The sequence below is a fragment of the Plectropomus leopardus genome, chromosome 8 (genome assembly GCF_008729295.1).
Source record: "Plectropomus leopardus isolate mb chromosome 8, YSFRI_Pleo_2.0, whole genome shotgun sequence".
NCBI classification, from domain to species: domain Eukaryota; kingdom Metazoa; phylum Chordata; class Actinopteri; order Perciformes; family Serranidae; genus Plectropomus; species Plectropomus leopardus.
Window position 1 is genome coordinate 35,547,485 of NC_056470.1, and position 18,802 is coordinate 35,566,286.

The 18,802-nt window shown below is 39.9% G+C and overlaps 1 protein-coding gene across 1 annotated transcript; it reads right to left on the reverse strand.

Moving 5' to 3' along the window:
* Positions 1 to 3,050: 3,050 nt before the first annotated feature.
* Positions 3,051 to 18,481, reverse strand: LOC121947401 (suppressor of tumorigenicity 14 protein homolog). Its single transcript, XM_042492447.1, is given in 20 exon segments — positions 3,051 to 3,823; positions 3,928 to 4,064; positions 4,888 to 4,990; positions 4,992 to 5,160; positions 5,760 to 5,943; positions 6,491 to 6,616; positions 7,522 to 7,638; positions 7,761 to 7,868; positions 8,914 to 9,018; positions 9,142 to 9,275; positions 9,887 to 9,987; positions 10,403 to 10,500; positions 11,669 to 11,802; positions 12,676 to 12,904; positions 13,370 to 13,405; positions 14,633 to 14,826; positions 14,988 to 15,058; positions 15,229 to 15,359; positions 15,876 to 16,038; positions 17,987 to 18,481. Coding segments are annotated over 20 exon segments (2,544 nt in total). The 5' UTR covers positions 18,029 to 18,481; the 3' UTR covers positions 3,051 to 3,661.
* Positions 18,482 to 18,802: the final 321 nt, after the last annotated feature.

Genomic DNA, 18,802 nt, shown 5'->3' on the forward strand with positions numbered 1-18,802 from the left:
TCTGTGTATCTGTATTTTTTTATTTTAACTCTGCACACAAACTCTGCACGCTTTTCAAAATCAGACTATAAAAAAAATTAAATATTAATATTAATTTCTACTTTTATTGAGTTTATTGTTTAACTAACATCAGTCCTAATCATATATATCAAATACTCATTAATTTTCAGAATAAATGTATTCAGTTACATTATTTTGAAGGAAGTAAAGCAACATGAAAGGAGCCACTTTGTGTGAATGCTTCGTATTTTGTTTATGAATGATTTTATTTCCTGAGTTAACCCCGACAGGGAGACATTAAATTCAATTAAAATAACAAGAACATTTCTGTATTTCTCTGCTGTATAAATTAGAGAGTCCAGTATAATCATGATTACCTTCACCGGCAAAATCACTTCAAATCATCCTGCAAAGCTAAACTACAACTAATCAGAACTTCAGAATTATTCTTGTAGTTTTAGATTTTTTAATAATCCTGCAGCTATAATAAGAATAAAATCAGTGACAGATGAATGCATAAACACTGTACAAATAAATACATTCAGCAGAAAATATGTGACTGTAAAGAGTGCAAAACATGAATACAAAAACAAGAAATGTCACAAAACAGCTGCTTTAACAAAGAGGAGACCAAGGAAGTTTAAACATCGGTGGAAAACTAAAAACTATCTCACGAAGGCTAATAAATACTACGAATACAAAACTTTTTAAAGGCAATTATGTTTGAGTTCTGATCCACATCACAAAAAAATTAAAGATTGGCTGACAGCGAGGTCCGATTTAATATTTATCTAATATATTGAAAGTGTTTTAGGGCATTTCAGCTTTTTGCAGCTTTGAAAGTTATTTCCTGATTGTTTTGTTTTTGTACCATAAATGAGTTACTGAAGAGCACCCTGGTGTGCAGGAGAGCTCTCAGGAACCATGAAGACCAGGACACTCAACTTGCTTTGCTTGGGGNATTTCAGCTTTTTGCAGCTTTGAAAGTTATTTTCTGATTGTTTTGTTTTTGTACCATAAATGAGTTACTGAAGAGCACCCTGGTGTGCAGGAGAGCTCTCAGGAACCATGAAGACCAGGACACTCAACTTGCTTTGTTGGGGGCCACTTTTGTAAAACGATACAAGGCCAGGGGCCAGTCGCAACAGCACCACAGGTTTTAAAGATTTTAGCACATTTCTAGTATTTTAGGACATTTCTAAAATTTACTACATTTCCAGGATTTGAGGACGTTTTTAGGATTTTAGGACATTTCTCAGACTTTTCACGCGCTCTGGCACCTCATGTATATGAAAAGTACAAAAACAATTCCCAGTGTGAATCAGATTTGGCCTGTGGGCCGTAAGTTGGGCATCACTGCTCCAGAGGACCCAGGATGCTTCCCTGAGGAGCTCCTTCATGAAAGTTTCAGAGGTTATAATCAAAGTTTTGTCTCCTCTGTAAATTGCTGGATCCATGTTGGGATCGCACAGCAACCTGGACTCTGTTTATACACATGGATGAGGAGTTTTCTTCAACTGATGTCACAGCAACAAGTTCTCAAAATCGCTCCTGCACGAGTGCCTCTTGTTGACCGATCACAACCAAGACGTGTCAAGCGTGAATTCATTTTTTCATTGTGTTATGGGTACTGATAGAGAAATGCAATATGATTATTATTTCAGATGATAACCAGGGATAAATCATCCAAATCTAAGAGTGGAGTAATCAAAATAATAATATAATAACATAAGCTCTACAATAAGACAAACAACAAACCCAATTTTAGTTTGGGATACTATGAACTAGAGAAATACACTGGACTAAAAAAATTAAATATTTGCATGTTAAATCTATAATTTTCCAATTATATCATTCAAATATGTGATAAATCAATTTCATTCATCAATAAGCCTTTGTTCAATCAGAGCCAGTCTGATAAATGATTGGTAATTTTAACATATTTTCCTTCTTTAAATAGAATTTTTCTAACTCCACTGATTTCTTACAGTTTGTGAAATTGTTTCCTACTAAGTTCCTAATTTTCTGTTCCGTCCCTCGGACACATTTTAATATATATATATATATAGAGTTAAAACCGCCTGGAAGAGGATCAGCTCTCAGGATTTCTGACAGGTGAGCGATGATGTGGGTTGTTATGGTCGCCTAGCAACCTCAGATGCAACCTGCCTCCACGCCCTTCGTGTTTTCCACACGGCTGAAGACTTGGCATGTGTCACGAATTCTCCGCTGTCAGTTAGAAGCCAGGGTTAAAGTGACTTTAATCACATGTTCATCACTCAGAGAAGATGGCGATCGTCACGTTATTCTTCGTTATAAGTGAAGCTTTCATTCTGAGAGTGTGTGACAGAGTTCAGAGTCTGAACTTGTTGATCCTGTTTAACTCGTTCACGTAGCTCAGAGAGTCTAACTGCTGCAGAGTTTATAAAAGCAAAAACACAAACTGAACCCGTGCAATTGGCCTCATGCAAGAAATGCTCTTATTTTGTGAGTACTCGCTGATTTTGGGGATTCACAGACGTTGTCTTAATTTTGTTTTTCTCTGAGGTAACAGAACGTTTCTCGCGTAGTCCAAAGAGCTTTGACCAAGATAAGAGAGAAACATCTCGCTTTCTCGGGTCACAAATTGGTGCCCAGTGCAAGAAAAAATAAGTTTTATATTTTAGAAAAAAATCAGAAATGCATGAATATCATTTAATTAAATTTAGAGGTTTTAGAGTAATTACAACAACTTGATTATTAATTTTCAGGACTAAACTTGGAGCACTGATCCCAGCAATTTCAGTTGCTGTGTGTCCCTCTGCTGACCAGAGCTGAATGTAACTAAGTACATTTACTCGAGTACATAAGTACACACGAGGAAATTTTAGGTTACTTAATTATTTTAATCTCATGCCACTTTTCATTTCTACTCCACTACACTTCAGAGGGAAATATAAGACTTTTTAACCCACTAATATTATTAGATAAATACTTTAAAAATTAAGATTTCTGCACCAAACCATAGAGAAATATACAAATGTAGCTGAAACAAAGACAATTGATTTGAATTTTTCCAGCTTCTCATATAAACTCTATGTATGAGGACTTGCTGCTTTTCCTTTTTAATTATTTTAATTATTTGACTGACTAGCAGGAGCTCCACCAAAACATCCGTCCAACCAATCACAGCTGTCAATCATGGTGGAAAAGCCCCCTCATTAAAACCGAACTGATCATAAACACAAAAACAAGAACAAACATCAAGATGATGAGAACATCTTCAGTGACAGAAAGCTTCTTTGGGAGAAACTTTTTTTGGCGTGTACTTTGAGTTTTTTAGTTTGGCCTTTGTCCCATACACTAACATGGCGGGCGGGCTTTATGACCTATACTGTAGACAGACACCAGGGGGCGGTACAGACTGAAAAGCTGCACCTTATATACAGTTTATGGTCTAAACTAACTGTCAGATAAATGCAGCGGCATAAAAATGAACCTTTACCTTTTCTAACCATTATGTTGAAGTAAAAGATGCTTCTGCTTTTTTGAACCGCAGAAACACGGAAACTTAAAAACATTAAAATGTCCCACATTCTGCTGTAAATAACGATAAAAACAGTCAATTAGCTCCGGTCATAATTATCTGGAAAAATACCCGTCATCCAGAGAAGCTCTGCTGCTACACGCCGCAGTTCTCCTTAATCCAGCTGCGGAATTTGGTGACTCGGGTGTAGACGCCAGGTTTGTTCCTGCGAGCGCAGCCGTCGCCCCAGCTCACCACGCCGGCCTGAATGCCCCGCCCACCGGGGCCGGTGACGGTCAGCGGGCCGCCGGAGTCGCCCTGAGGGAGTCAGAGAGGAGAGTCACTGCGGGTTTCAGTCTGCAGGAGGAAGACTTTTAGTTTAACTGAGAGGCTCAAAACACTCTGAGTAACATTCGTGTTACCTGACAGGCGTCCACGCCTCCTTTGAGGACGCCGGCGCACAGCATCCTGTTTGTGACCTCATCCTCCATCAGACTCTTGCACACTGTGCTGTTGATGATCCGAACCTCCGCCTTCTGCAGGATGGTCGCACGAAGACCTAAAACACAAAACCTCCAGATCTTAAGGAGAAAATCTGTGACAAAACGAAGATTAAACATTCATCCAGAAGATGAATTACAACAAATTATCTTTAAAATCCATTTTTAACTCTTTGAAAGTCAAACTGGCTCAATTTCAAAAACATGGAGAGACGTCAATGAACATCTCAACAAGAAATTACCTCAAAATTAGCCAAAAAATAGTAAAATTTACAATAAAATTAATGAAATTATCCAAAAAAGTCAAACAAAACTACAATAAAATAAATATAATAAATATAGATAATGATTATAGAAAATTCTGTAACCCCATTTAAAATACATAATACTAATAGTTATTACTTAAATTAGTAGTAGTTATTTGACAATTTTATTATTATTTAATTTAATTGTTATTTTATTTTTCTTTTTATATATATATATATATATATATATATATATATATATATATATATATATATTTCTTTTTTTATTTTTTTAAAATGTTAGATTTCTCTATATATGTATTTGAAAATAGGGAAAATTGTTCAGACAACTTTATTTATAATTTCCATAATATCTAAAAAGATTTTATTATTAAATTTTTCTTTTTTTTTTTTAACGTTTATGTTATATTTCATTTATTTTTGTGTATTTTTATCTTTTTTTTGGCTAATTTCTTGCTGATTTCTGTGTAATTTCTTCTCATTGTGCTCATTGTCTTCTTCCTGTGTTTTTGAAAGAAATCAAGTCAATGTGTGCAGGTTTTAAAGCGTTAACAAACACGAGGCGTCTCGCCTCCTGTGAACGAGCCCTCAGGTCTCCGTCTCGCTGTGAACTCACCTCCCTCTCTGGTGGCGCCCCAGCCCGTGATCCACGCCTCCTGGCCCGGGGGGAAGTGGTGGGTGGCGGCGGGCAGACAGATGGGCCAAATGTTCTGGTTGAGCGTGAACGTTGGCGTCGAGCTCCATCAGAGCGATGTCGTTGTCGTAGGTGAAGGCGTTGTAGTCCCTGTGAGCGACGATCCGCCGCACGTTCCTCCTCACCGTCCACTCGCTGGTCTGACCCTGCACGTGCAGACCCAGCAGGGCCTCCCATTGGTCGGCCTGAGAGTACCTGCAGCGACACGCAGCCAGAGGTCAGAGGTCACGTCTGCAGACTTTCAACCTCGAGTGACATCACTTTTCTTTGCTGCTTTAAGAAGCTTTTGACGAGGATTTAAACCTTTTAATTCAGAGAAAATTGGTTTTATTTTATTTTCTATTTATTTATTTTTAAAAACAGGAAAAAATGCAATGAGCAACTTGTTCAGAAATGTTTCACAAATTGCAAGAAATTAATAGATTTGGAAAATTATTTTACTAAAGATAGGGAAAACCATATTCATAATCATCATAATTACAACATTTTGTCTTTCTTTTTTTATTTATTTATTAATTATTAATATTTATATTATTTATTTATTTTTTTACATTTCATTATTTTTAAGCACTTTTTCCAGTTCATTTCCCTGTTGTTGTTTTTTAACTTATTATTAGCTTTTATTTTTTGTTTTATTTTGTGTTGTTTTGTTTTGACTTATTTTCCGGGAAATTTTCATGCTTTCCTTTTTTTTTTTGCTGCAGAGATCGAGCTTCCTGTGAAGAACTGACATCCTGTCAAACTTTTTTAAGTCACAGTTCAGATGAACCTCTCTGTGAATTTGGGCGTCTCACTTGTTCGGGCCGCTGTCCTGGACGCAGTGGGCGGCGGTCAGCAGCCAGCGGTTGCTAAGAACCGACGCTCCACACACGTGACCCGTTCCTCTGATGTGGAGGCTGACCTGCCACGGCCACTCCCCCTCCCGGGACGGCGCGCCGCCCACGATACGAGAGCTGCGGAACGGCCTCGTCCCACAGCCTGAAAACACACAAAGAGTTAATACACACATCACACTGCAGACGGCTGTGTGTGAGTGTGTGTGTGTGTGTGTGTGTACTGTAGTAGTATTTTTGTGTACTGATTGTGTTCGCGTCACTAGTGGTATTAGCAGTAGTTGTACCAGTAGTAGTATTTTTCTGTGTACTGATGGTGTGTGTGTGTTAGTAGTAGCAGTAGCTGTAGTAGTATTTTTTGTACTGACATTGTGTGTGTGTGTGTGTGTGTGTCAGTAGTAGTAGTAATAGTAGTAGTAGCAGTAGTAGTAGTAGTAGTAGTAGTCAGTAGTAGTATTTTTGTGTACTGATGTGTGTGTGTGTGTCAGTTGTATTAGTAGTAGTAGTAGTAGTAGTAGTAGTACTGTGGTAGTATTTTGTGTTCTGACGGTGTGTGTCAGTAATAGCAACAGTTGTAGTAGTATCAGTAGTAGTTCTTCTGTGTACTGACGTGTGTGTGTGTGTGTGTGTGCGTGTTTGTGTGTGTGTGTGTGTGCGCGTGTTTGTGTGTGTGTGTGTGTGTGTGGCCGTACTGCAGTTGTCCTCGTCAGAGCCGTCCTCACAGTCCTCCTGTCCGTCACACTCGGGGTTGAGTTTACTGATGCAGCGATTGTTCCTGCAGCGGAACGTGAACTCTGAGCACTGCTGCAGCACGAGAGCTGGACCACACACACACACACACACACACACACACACACACACACACACACACACACACACACACACACACACACACACACACACACACACACACACACACACACACACACACACACACACACACGCACGCACGCACACACACACACACGCACACACACACGCACGCACACACACACGCACACACACACGCACGCACACACGCACGCACACACGCACGCACACACACACACACACACATTAATTCACACATTAATACCACTACAGCTATAACAGCTACTATTGACACACACATGATCAGCACACAAAAATACTACTACTACACACATCCCCAGTACACAAATACTACTACTGATAGTACTGACACACACACACACACACACTGCCGCAGACACTTACACTATTAAACTCCAATTTTCATAAACATAAACAGTCAATATTTGGATTTTTTAAAAATTAGGAAAAATGATAAAATTCTGTTTATTAAATATTTTTGAGTGAAAAATATACATTTTCTACACTGCATATATGTGCATCATATCCATGTAGTTTCTGAGAAACTAAAATTTTGTTACTACTTCATTTTATCTTTGGGTACATAGGACTATTGTGTTTTTTATTCTTTTAATGTAGAAAATGTCATAAAATAAGCAATAAAAATGTAGGAATTTATGTTATTGTATATACAGACGCCTGTGAGGCTTTGCTCTATATATGAAGAAAAGTATAAAGTACACAAAGACAACCTAGCATAAGTATTACTGATCATACTGCAGGTAAAAACTTTCACCTGTGGAGTCGTTCATTTGAACAGATTTCGATGCATGGGAAGATAATCCCAAATATCAGGTTTGGGCATGAATGGGTTAAAGCTTTCCTTTAAACATTAAACGTTGTTGTTTCTTACATTTCTCACACGTAGACTCATCCGATCCGTCCGAGCAGTCGTCTTTTCCGTCACACTTGAGCTCCTCTGGGACACAGCGGCCGTTTCTGCAGGAAAACTCTCCAGATTTACATTTTACTGCAAAAAAGGAGAAAAGGTGAGCGAGCGGTCTGAGGGAGCGACTGCCGTCCGTTAGTCTCGGCGGATTTCTTTATGCTGTTGTGTTTCTATCCGATGAATCAGCTCTGAGCGTAACTCACCGCAGTTCTGCTCGTCGCTGTTGTCTCCGCAGTCGTCGAAGCTGTCGCACTCCCAGAATTTGGGTTTACAGCGTCCGTTTCTGCACTTCATCTGAGACGCGTCGCACTCTGAAAGACGAGCCAGCATCGACCTGTCAGCTTTCAGGACTGAGTTCAATTTATTCTCTGAGACGACCATCGATATTCGTGATTAGTTTTTAGCTTTTTAAAACGTGTTATTTTAAAAAAAATTATACATTCAGAACAGGATCAGAAGTGGATGTTTAAAAATAACTTGGGGACTGTTAGTTATTTATGGGGGGGGGGGGGGTGCAAAAAAAGGGCAGCATGTCAAATCATTTTTTAAAGCAACAGGCAGGGACTTTTTTTTGTCTTTAAATGGCTTTATTTTCTATTTATTTTACTGCCCATTTTTAAAGAAAACATTTTAGTGATTTTTAAAGAAAACATTTTAGTGATTTTTAAAGAAAACATTTAGGCATTTTTTTTCTTGACAATGTTTTGGCTGTTTTGAAAGAAAACATTTTGAGGGAAAAAATGTGTTTCTTTACAGGTATGATGGTGATTTTCGTCTTTTTTATTAAAGAAAATTTATTTTCTTCAAACATTTTTGGTTTAAAAAAACCCAAACAAAAATGTTTGATTAAAACAAAAGACATGTTTTCTTTGGCAATTTTTTTGCTGATTTTGTTTTCATTAAAAATTTTGGGTGATTTTTCAAGAAAACATGTGGGAAAACCACCCAAAAATGACACAATTTATCGCAGCGAGAAATGATAAAAACAGAAATTATTGTTAAATTTTCAAATTGCTGATGGTTCTTGAAAACATCATGTGAGACTTTTCCAAAACTTTCAGGGAATATTTAATTCTCTCAAAACTCTTCCAGGCCTGGAAATTGCTATTTGCAAATTCCATGACAAACTCTGATCAGTTTTTTTTTCGAACAGCTGCTCACTGTAGTTTTTAATCAGATAAACAGGAAATAGTGAGTTTGTTAGGGACTATTTTCAGCGGCGGATTAATCCAGATTTTTTGCTCCAGTGTGAAGCAGGACGTGAGACGGGCTTTAAAGCCGAGTTCGGATTAAATTTCGGGCTGAAGCCGTAAATCTCGTTGTACGGACGGATGCTCAGACAGTGTGTGGACTCACTGCAGTTGTCCTCGTCGCTGCCGTCCCCACAGTCGTTCCAGCCGTCGCACTGCAGCGTCGTGTTGATGCACAGGTTGTTGGTGCACTGGAACCTCCCGGGACAAGCTGGTCGATGACATCACACAGTTAAAAACAACCAAAAACCCAAATTTATGTCTGAGACAGCAGTCTGAACGCGCAGCGGCCGGCTGCAAACACACCACGACAAGTTTAAAAAATCGGTCTCACGATTGTTCGGGACGAAGGCCTCGTACTCGGCGGTGAAGCCCTGGTCGACGTAAGACGAGTCCGAGTTAAATTTGATGGTCATCTTGTTGCTTCGGCTGGTGATCACCGTGCTTTTGGGTTTGTTTCCACAAAGTCTAAAACAGAGACACAAAAGAAGAGTTTGTTCAGAGAGGTTTTTTCCTCTCCTTCTTTCTTTTCTAAATTTTACTATAAAATAATACAATATTACTATAAAATAGTATTATTCTAAATATTATTATCGTGATTTATGTTTAAAACCATGTCTCTCACACACACACACACACACACACACACACACACACACATATCTGTGAACATGTTTTTTTGTGTTTTGTTTTTTGTTGTTTTTTTTTCCAGGTGATTTTTTTTTTAACTTTTTCTTCCAAATTTAGAGACACTTTAGAAAAAAAGACCTAAAAATTAGTGGAAAAAAAGGTAAAAAAAAAAAAACCCACAACATTTCATGATATTTAGAAAAAAAAAAACAAACAGAAGAAGTTAAAAACAAACAAAATGTACTAATAATAATTATGTGAAATATTTTAAAGATTTTAAAGATAGATATTTATGGCAGTTACAAATATAGTTTTTGGACATTTTTTCCAAATCTACTAATTTTCTTCCATTTTTCCGAACATTTCTTGCCATTGTCTGTTTTCTGACGTTTTCAAAATAAGTCATGGTGACAGAGAAGCTTTTCAAAATAAAACCACGGTGGTCTGACCTTTGACCGTCGACGTCGACGTAATCGCTGCGACACGAGCTGCTGGCGTTCCCGAGGAAGAACTTGTTGAACTGAACCTTCACAAACTTCTCCTTTGAGGCCTGAAAAAAAAAACCAGATGTTTGAGCGTAACAGCAGAACTCTAAATGAGCTTACAAATTATTCTAAAGGAGATACACATCATCAAATTTCATATGGATATTAAATATTAATAAGTATTATTATTAACAATAACAATGCTAACAATAATAAAATAAAATAGAAAAACAGTTTGGATATTCTGATGTCCCTCCGCTGCGAGCTGCTCAGCTGATGGGAACGAATGAGAGGCAGACGAGGATTTAAGTGTTTGTATTTGTAAATTAATATTTTGAAATTTTCTTGTCTATTAAATGAATGCGGCTTTAATTTGCGCTTTATTTGTGAATTTAGCTCTAAATTTGTTAGCAGAGTACAAAACTTATTCAACGTCAGATTTGTGCGTTCGCAGCGTTTGTGGACGTTTGTGAAACTCACCTCGATGCTCCAGACGCAGGTGGTTTTCGGAGGATAGTTGGAGGGAAAGAAAGGTGACGAGAAGGAGCCTCTGTCAGCCGTCAGCGTCCCTCCGCACTCTGGACAGAGACAGAGACAGTCCACAGAGACACGTGAGGACATTTAGCAGACTTCAACTGAGGACAATCAACTTTAAAACCAAAACAAACAGCAGAGAGGTCAGAGGTCACACCAGAGTCCCTGTGACGCCGCAGAGAAGCATCGACGCCTATTTCTATGCGAATCGTTTTTGATGCAGGTGTCAGGTCCTGGTCCTGGTCCTGGTCCTGGTTTATATTTATTTATTTGAAATAAATCATATATCTGCTCAAACGTGTTTCACTGAGACCTATTTTTATACTTTTTAAATTAAATGTATGGCTATCGTCTCTCTTTTTTATTTCATGTTTTTTGGTTCTTAGGGCATGTTTTTTAGCTTTTTATGTATTTTATGGTGGAACTAAAGCAAATTTCCACATTTGAGGACATTAAAGTTTTCGTAAATTTGTAAAAGTTAATGAATTCATGTAAAAATGTCCTGGAAGCAGCAGCGGCTGTGCCCCGATGTTCCTGTACCAGTAAGGAGCAGAAAACCCAGTGTCCTCTGTCCAAGAGTGGGACACGGGTCCATTCTGAGTGGACCTGTGACTTATGAACATATCGCGTTTTTTAAAAAACTCACTGCGTTTTGAAATACAGTGACTTTGCAGCACTTATTTTGAAGTGCCGTTTCCTGCCGTAGAGCGAGTAAATTTTTTCTTTCATAAACATGGGAAGAAAGGCGACAAGCAGCTTTACAAAAAATAAAAATAAAAGTCAAAAAATAGTGTGAAATTAATAAAAAAAAAAACATAACAAATTAGTGAAGTTACAAGAAAAATGCCTAAAAATAAGTTTTCTAAAGAGTAAAAAAATATACAAAAAAGACCCTAACAAAGTGCAACAAAGAACAAAAATCTAATATCTAAATACAAGAATTATAAATATAGTTTTATTTTATAAAAGGCGTCTGAACGCAGCAACAGAAAACGGATGACAACGTAGGTGTTAACCCCTTGAAACCTGGATTGCTCTCAGTTTGAGTGATTTTGTTTTGTCTTTTTCTCTCGTTTGCTCTCTCGAGTTTGTCTTTCTGTGAATATGACCTCTGTGTGTGTGTGTGTGTGTGTGTGTGTGTGTGTGTGTGTGTGTTCATCACTGTTGAATCCGTTTATTTCGTGTTTGCTGTGTTTGTACTTCCTGTCGTACTTTGAGTCAGAGGGATCTGCGAGTAGTTCGCTCTGAAGCCGGGGAAGTTCTTCTCCTCGCTGGTGACCAGAGTCAACAGGAGGACGTTTCCAGAGGACAGGAAAGACAGAGACTCGTGAGGGTATCCACAGTGTCTGCAGAGGACCAGAGAGACACGCACCCGTCAGTGTCACCATCTTTCAGTTAAACACTTTAATATCACACACAGTCGCATCGTACTGCGCACAAACTGCGTTTTTCAAAATCAGGCTTTAAAAAAAATATTATACATTAATATCATTTTTTATTTTCACTGAGTTAACCAACATCAGTCTTATCCATAAATATTAAATATTCATTCATTTCACGAATTTTAACCCTTTAAATGCCAGGTTTTTCTCATAATGCCACCATGTTTTTAGATGAAATAATGAATGATGTTGAGTCTCCTCCTCCTCAGTATTCGAGTGTAGCTGCTGACAGTCTGGGATATGTCAGTGTGTGAGTGTAGCTGCTGACAGTCTGGGATATGTCAGTGTGTGAGTGTAGCTGCTGACAGTCTGGGATATGTCAGTGATCAGCAGCTACATTGACTGTGACAGGTCACCTAGTGGAAATAGCATGTATTTCCTCCATATGCCAAATATGGTCAAAATGACCTCATCAGGTGGAAAATAGTCAAAATGACAAATTCAGAGTCAAAAGCCCAGAATGACACCCAGAAATAATACAAGTCCTGTTTTTCTGCTCTGATGGCTGTGGGATCAAAAATGTCAGTTTGAATGGGTTTCAATGGAGCATTTTTGGACCTGAACAGTCTGAATGTAACTATTTAGTTTCCACAGTGTATTTTAGACTTATTGTAGGAGCTGAGCTGCAAATTCACTGATTACACTCAAATACACAATCTGGACTACATTTAGGACACATGCATCAACACACACACAGTTATCACAACAGGAAGGAGGAAAAGAGACAAAAAACAGTTCCTAAGGGGTTAACAAATAACTGCACTAAAGCGTTCTCACTCTGTCAGGACGCACTGATCCATGGGAGCCAGGGAGTCGTAGATTTTGATGAAGTCCTGCTGACAGTCGTCCTCCAGGATCAGCGTGTGGAAGTCCAGGCGGACTCGGTGTCCGCGGTCGGCCCTCAGCCTCCACTGCAGGTAGACGTTCGGCGGGTACGAAGAGTCCGGAAACCCTGGAGACTGGACGATTCCTGGTTTACTGACGTGGATGTTAAATGACTTTTTCACTGAAAACAATAAAAAAAAGTTTTCAACGACTGGCTGTAAAATCAGAATTCTATCAATAATAAAATTATTCAATTTCAATTTCACACTCTCATACTGACGCCATCAGTATCTGCTTCAGATTTCACAATAACTTCAGTTATTGTCAGGACGTAAAATTTTCAGTCTTGGTGCAGAAAAGTGATGAAATTTAGCAGAAATTCAAATGTAGCAGGAACATATTTTGTGTTTATTGACTTTTTAAGTCAATAAAATTATCATCAAATTTAATGACACAAAAGACAAAACGTGACAGAAAGTTACTCCGGAGGAGGACAGAGCGATTTGTTTTTCAAGCTTTTATTTTGACAAGTAACGCCAAAAACTTGAATAACGCTTTGGTCCTTTTTTTTTTTTGGAGTAACTTTGAAGGAACTTTATTTAGAGAACAAAAAAAACATGCATTAATAAGAATCAGCAGTTCTCACCAAACAAACTGCTCCTCGTCATGCGCGGGTCTATCGCTGTGAACACAAAGACAAAAATGATCTATTTATTTATACTCAACAAACTGCAGCATTTTAGTGCATCAAAGCTGTTTCCAGGATCTGGATCAGAAAGCAGAACCAGAGACAAAGAGACGCGCTCATTATCAGCCGTTAACTTCCCGTCATTTGATGTTTTGGTCGTTCTGACGCGATTTTCTCGTGAGATCTGGAAGCACAACGATGGGGAAATGAAATAATCCTCACAGATTTCTCAGATCTACAGTACAAACTTTGTAGAACAAAAATGTTTTAGTTAAAATTAAGATATCAAACCTGTGTGGACTAAACGTCCGACACAAGAGATCAGACCGCTGCCTGGACCTGCTGAAGACCTTCAGCCTCTAAACTGTGAGAAGCTGCTGCTTCTGTCATGTTGGTTTGAAATTATTTCATTTCTGCTTTTTCACCTCTTCTGCATCACAGAAACAAACCTCCCAGTCTTTTTCTCGGATTTAAGGACATTTCTTGGATTTAAGCTCGTGTCTGGGATTTATGGACATTTCTAGGACTTAAGCACATTTTCACGGATGTTAGGACATTTCTAGATTTTTAAATTTTTTTAGGACATTTAGGACAAACTGAGGTTTCTGGGATTTTAGATTGTTTCTCAGATTTTAAAAGAATTCTAGGATGTAAGGACATTTCTCCGAATTTAGCACAGCTAGGATTTTGGCACATTTCTAGGATTTTGGACATTTTTAGAACTTTAGAACAATTTTAGGCTTTTAGGACATTTTTTGAAATTTTAGGACATTTCAAGAATTTTAGGACATTTTAGGATTTTTGGGCTCTTCTAGCATATTTTTAGGATTTTAGGACATTAGTGTCTTATCTGGGACCTCTGTGGGGGGTGTGGGGGATCCTCCTCTGGCTCTGTTTTGATGCTGTTTAATGTCTCTGACACCTTATGGAGACTAAAAGGACAAAAACTATTCTCAGTGTCAATCACTTTATTTTGTATTGTAAATTAGAAAATGGTTTTGGGGGCCACCTTGCACTCTATCAGGGGCCAGATTTGGCCCCCGGGCCGTAGGTTGAATATCACTGATCTAGGTCGATGCCCGTGCTTCTCCAAACAGGCTCCGCATCATAAATAACGTTGTTAAAATCCTGTGTGAGTGTACTTGTGTGTATCTGTGATCATTTGGGACAGTGATGTAAAATGAGTCGCGCGTTGGACGCGGCGTCGCTGAGCGGTCAAACCTTGTGAGACGACGTTGTTGACGTTGAGGGCGTCGGCGGGTTTCAGCAGCAGGCGTCCCTGTCGGCCCGCCTGTCCTCCTGCCGCCGGCTCCAGAGACTCGATGGCTTCGTCCAGCGAGTCCTGCTGGAGGACGTGGACGTCAAACTCGGACTGGTAGTACGCCACGACGCTGTCCGCGCCGCTTTCTCCCTCGCTACGGAAACACGGAGGAGAATGTTTGTGATGAAAATTCAGACGTTTTCAGAAATTCATTTTGCAGATTGCATACTTTTACCTCAGTGAGGTTCTGAATGCAGTACTTTTACTTGCTGCAGAGTATTTTCACATGAAACAGCGGGGGTCAGTGGTGCGTACCTGAAGGCCTGCACCGTGGAGCCTTGAAAGTTTTTGGCGAGCACCGAGTTTTTGGAGTAAATCAGCTTCAGCTGGAAGATAAAAATAAACCCAGAAATATAGAAATATGAATATCATCACGTCTGTCTGTTACCGTGACGATCACATGAACAAACACAGACGCAGAGAGCGGGGACGTGTCGGTGCTGGGTAAACAGTGAGGAGGACTCCCATGATGCTTTGGGACTGCGTGAGGTCTCACCTGCCTGCTGACCAGCGAGGACAGGTGCTTAAACTGGGAACTCTTGGAGTCTTCGTACGCCGGCTCAAAGCGCTGATTCCGAATTTCCATCGAGCCGATATAAAGTTTCCTCACCCTGACATCACGACGCACTGAGGACAGAGACAGGGACAGACAGAGACAGACAGAGAGAGACAGACAAAGAGCGAGACAGAGAGAGACAGAGAGAGACAGAGAGTGGGACAGACAGAGAGCGAGACAGAGACAGACAGACAGAGAGGCAGAGACAGACAGACAGAGAGAAAGACAGGGAGACAGAGAGACAGAGAGACAGATAGAGAGTGACAGAGACAGGGAGACAGAGAGACAGATAGAGAGTGACAGAGACAGGGAGACAGAGAGACAGATAGAGAGTGACAGAGACAGAGAGACAGAGAGACAGATAGAGAGTGACAGAGACAGGGAGACAGAGAGACAGATAGAGAGTGACAGAGACAGGGAGACAGACTGTTTTTTATACATTATTATTTTTTGCACTTTTCAAAACTCGACTATAAAAAATATGAAACATTAATATGATTTTCTTCTTTCGCTGGATTTCATTTTTAACCATCATCGCTCCTGATCCCGAATATCAAACACGGTTAATCTGATTTTAAAAAGCTCACAGTGGAAGTGCCAGACCAGCAGTCCGCTCAGCAGAGCCACCGCCGCCGCCGCCGCCAGCAGCCCGGCCCCGGTCCACAGCCGCCTCCTGCAGCCCGGCTTCTTCTCCAGCTGCTTCGAGTCCGCCGCCGGCAGGAACTGGAGGGTGGTGTCCCAGTCCTGGTCCTGCAGACAGAGGGGGGACAGACAGGGGACTCTGAGGTTTGAGTGAATCAGCTGGAGGCAGAAAAACGTCGTCAGCAGCTTTCGGGCGGCGAAGAGGAGCTTCGGTCGGTTTAATCCTCCTGCGGGCCCCCGCTCCTCAGAGCCACCACAACAAACAAAAACTTACCAAAATTTCATTAAGGAGAAAATAAAATAAACAAAAAAACGGCAAAACATGTTAAACAAAGAAACTGATTAAAAAAAACATCACCAGAGTTTTTTTAAGATTTAAGATTTTAAGTTTTTTTGTGATAAATTGTGAAAAAATCCATTAAACCCCCCCCCCCCCCCACCAAAAAAACCACAAAGAAAAGAACAACTAAATTTTAAGTCAGATGTGGAATAAAGGTATTTTGATGAAATATTAGTATTTTAAGATGAGATTTGGTTCTGGTGTTTTTCTCTGCTGGAATCATTTGTCACAAAAGATGCGGCCGAAGCCCAGATACATCCATACATACAAATATATAAACCTTTAAAAACATGCTTTAAAAAAGATCAAATCTGTTTATTTTGGGTCAAATTTTTAAACCAGATGTAGAAATTTCGAACGTTTGAAAGCAGGCAGCTCATAACGGTTATATAATTATGATATACTGAGAAATATTAATGTTAGTTTATGAAGCTTTTTGAGCGTCGGGGCGCTCCGGACCGAGCAGCTGTGTGTGTGTGTGTGTGTGTGTGTGTATGTGTGTGAGAGAAGCAGGGCGGTGCTGTCAGACAGGAATGTCTTCAGGACTGATGCATGGCGTGTTGCGTGTTGTTGCGTGTTGCGTGTCAGTTGCTCACTTATACGCTGTTCTTAGTCCTTAAATGTCGGAGTCGTGAGCAAACTGCTCTGATTTATTTTTTGGGGAAAAAACACAAAGAGGAACTTGGCTGAAAATGTCCTGCAAACAGCAAGAAATTAATAGATTTAGAAATTATTTTTTTAAAGCTGGGAACATGCTGCTTTTACAGTTTCTGGCTGTAATTAATGGTTTAATTTTGGCAATTTAAAAAAATAAAAAATCAACAAATAAAGCATGTCTACCAAACCTACAGGCCGACAGGTTTTTTTTTCAATTTTGGCGATTAAAAAATAATAATAAAAATAAATAAATAAAACATGCCTTTCAAACTTGAAATGCATATTTTCTTTCAAATAATAGTAATAACAATAAAACAAAATTTAATGAAAAAAAAATCATTTAAATGAGATGTAGATTTGTCATTTGTGATAAAATAGCATTATTTAAAGATGTGTTCAAGGGTCACAGAAAGTGTGAAAATCCAAAGATGATTTCTGTCTTTACAGTTTCTGTCTGTGACAAATGGCAGAAATTTTGTGTTGTTTTTGTTTTTTTTAAGGCCCAAAACCAAAAAAACACCCAAATTATTTTTCTAAAGAAAAAGAATCACCAACATTTTACCTGGCATGTAGAATAAAGCATGTTGATGAGATATCACTATGTTAAAATCAGATTTGATTTATGTCTCCCTGATGGGAGCGTTGGTCGCACCTTATCTTCGCAGATTGTTGGAAATTCCAACAATGATTTTGTTTTTACAGTTTTCTTTAAAAATCAACAGTAAAATAATAAAGTTCAGCCACTAAAAGCTGCGTGCTCCTCCACTGCAGCGAAATAAAAACACGAGTCCCTAAAAAATGACTCTACATGCCTCCCCCTTTCTGCCCCCCTCATAAATAACGAACAGTCCCTGCTGCGCTCCCTGACTCTCCGCCGTGTTTCAGGCTGCAGCTGATCTCCAGCTCAGACCGTAAAGACACTTTAAACGGTTCACTGAAGCTCCGGTTTCTTCTGTTTCGCACTGAAACTCTCCCGGTTTCTGTTTCTGGTCACAGGTGATACCGGAGAACCTGTACGGCCTGTGACGTCACGGCGGGGTAAACAGGTAAAGAGCTCACCTGCCGGGGACTGAACTTCTGTCCGGAGTCCAGTAAATCCATGCGTGTCTCTGTGCGTCTCCTGTTTTTACAAATCCGTCTTTACCGGAGCGTGTCTCGTGTCCTCCCGGTCAGTGTCGCGCTCTGCTGCCATTACCGTCCCTGGGACATGGCGACGGCAGGTGAGCGGCGACAGGTGACTCCGCGCGACAGCAAACAGGCACAGACGGGAAACTGCTCAAGAGTGTAGAGTCGGTTTGCGGGTGTCGGTACCGGAGCCGGTGTGAGCGCGTTCGGACCGGAAGAGGAACCGGACAGCAGCAGCAGCGGGTCGGGTCTGAACCGGACACAAAAAAACAACAGTGGCGACGAAAACGAGGAAACTGGCGACTGAAAACCAGAGAGGGAACAAAGAGGGAGATGAGTCACAGCCGGGAGAGAGAGGCACCTGATATCCCAGGATTCACTGCGGCAGCCCGCAGCTGAAACACCTCCAGCACCTAAAAACACACCTCCAGCACCTGAAACACACCTGAAACACACCTGAAACACCTCCAGCACCTGAAACACACCTGAAACACACCTGAAACACCTCCAGCACTTAAAAACACACCTCCAATACCTGAAACACACCTGAAACACCTCCACAGCACTTAAAAAACACACCTCCAATACCTGAAACACACCTGAAACACCTCAGCACCTAAAAAAACACACCTGAAATACACCTGAAAACACTGAAACACCTAAAACAGGTAAAAACGGAAAAAACTCCTTAAAAACTCACCTCAAACACCTCGTAAAACCCTAAAAACACACCTCCAGCACCTGAAACAC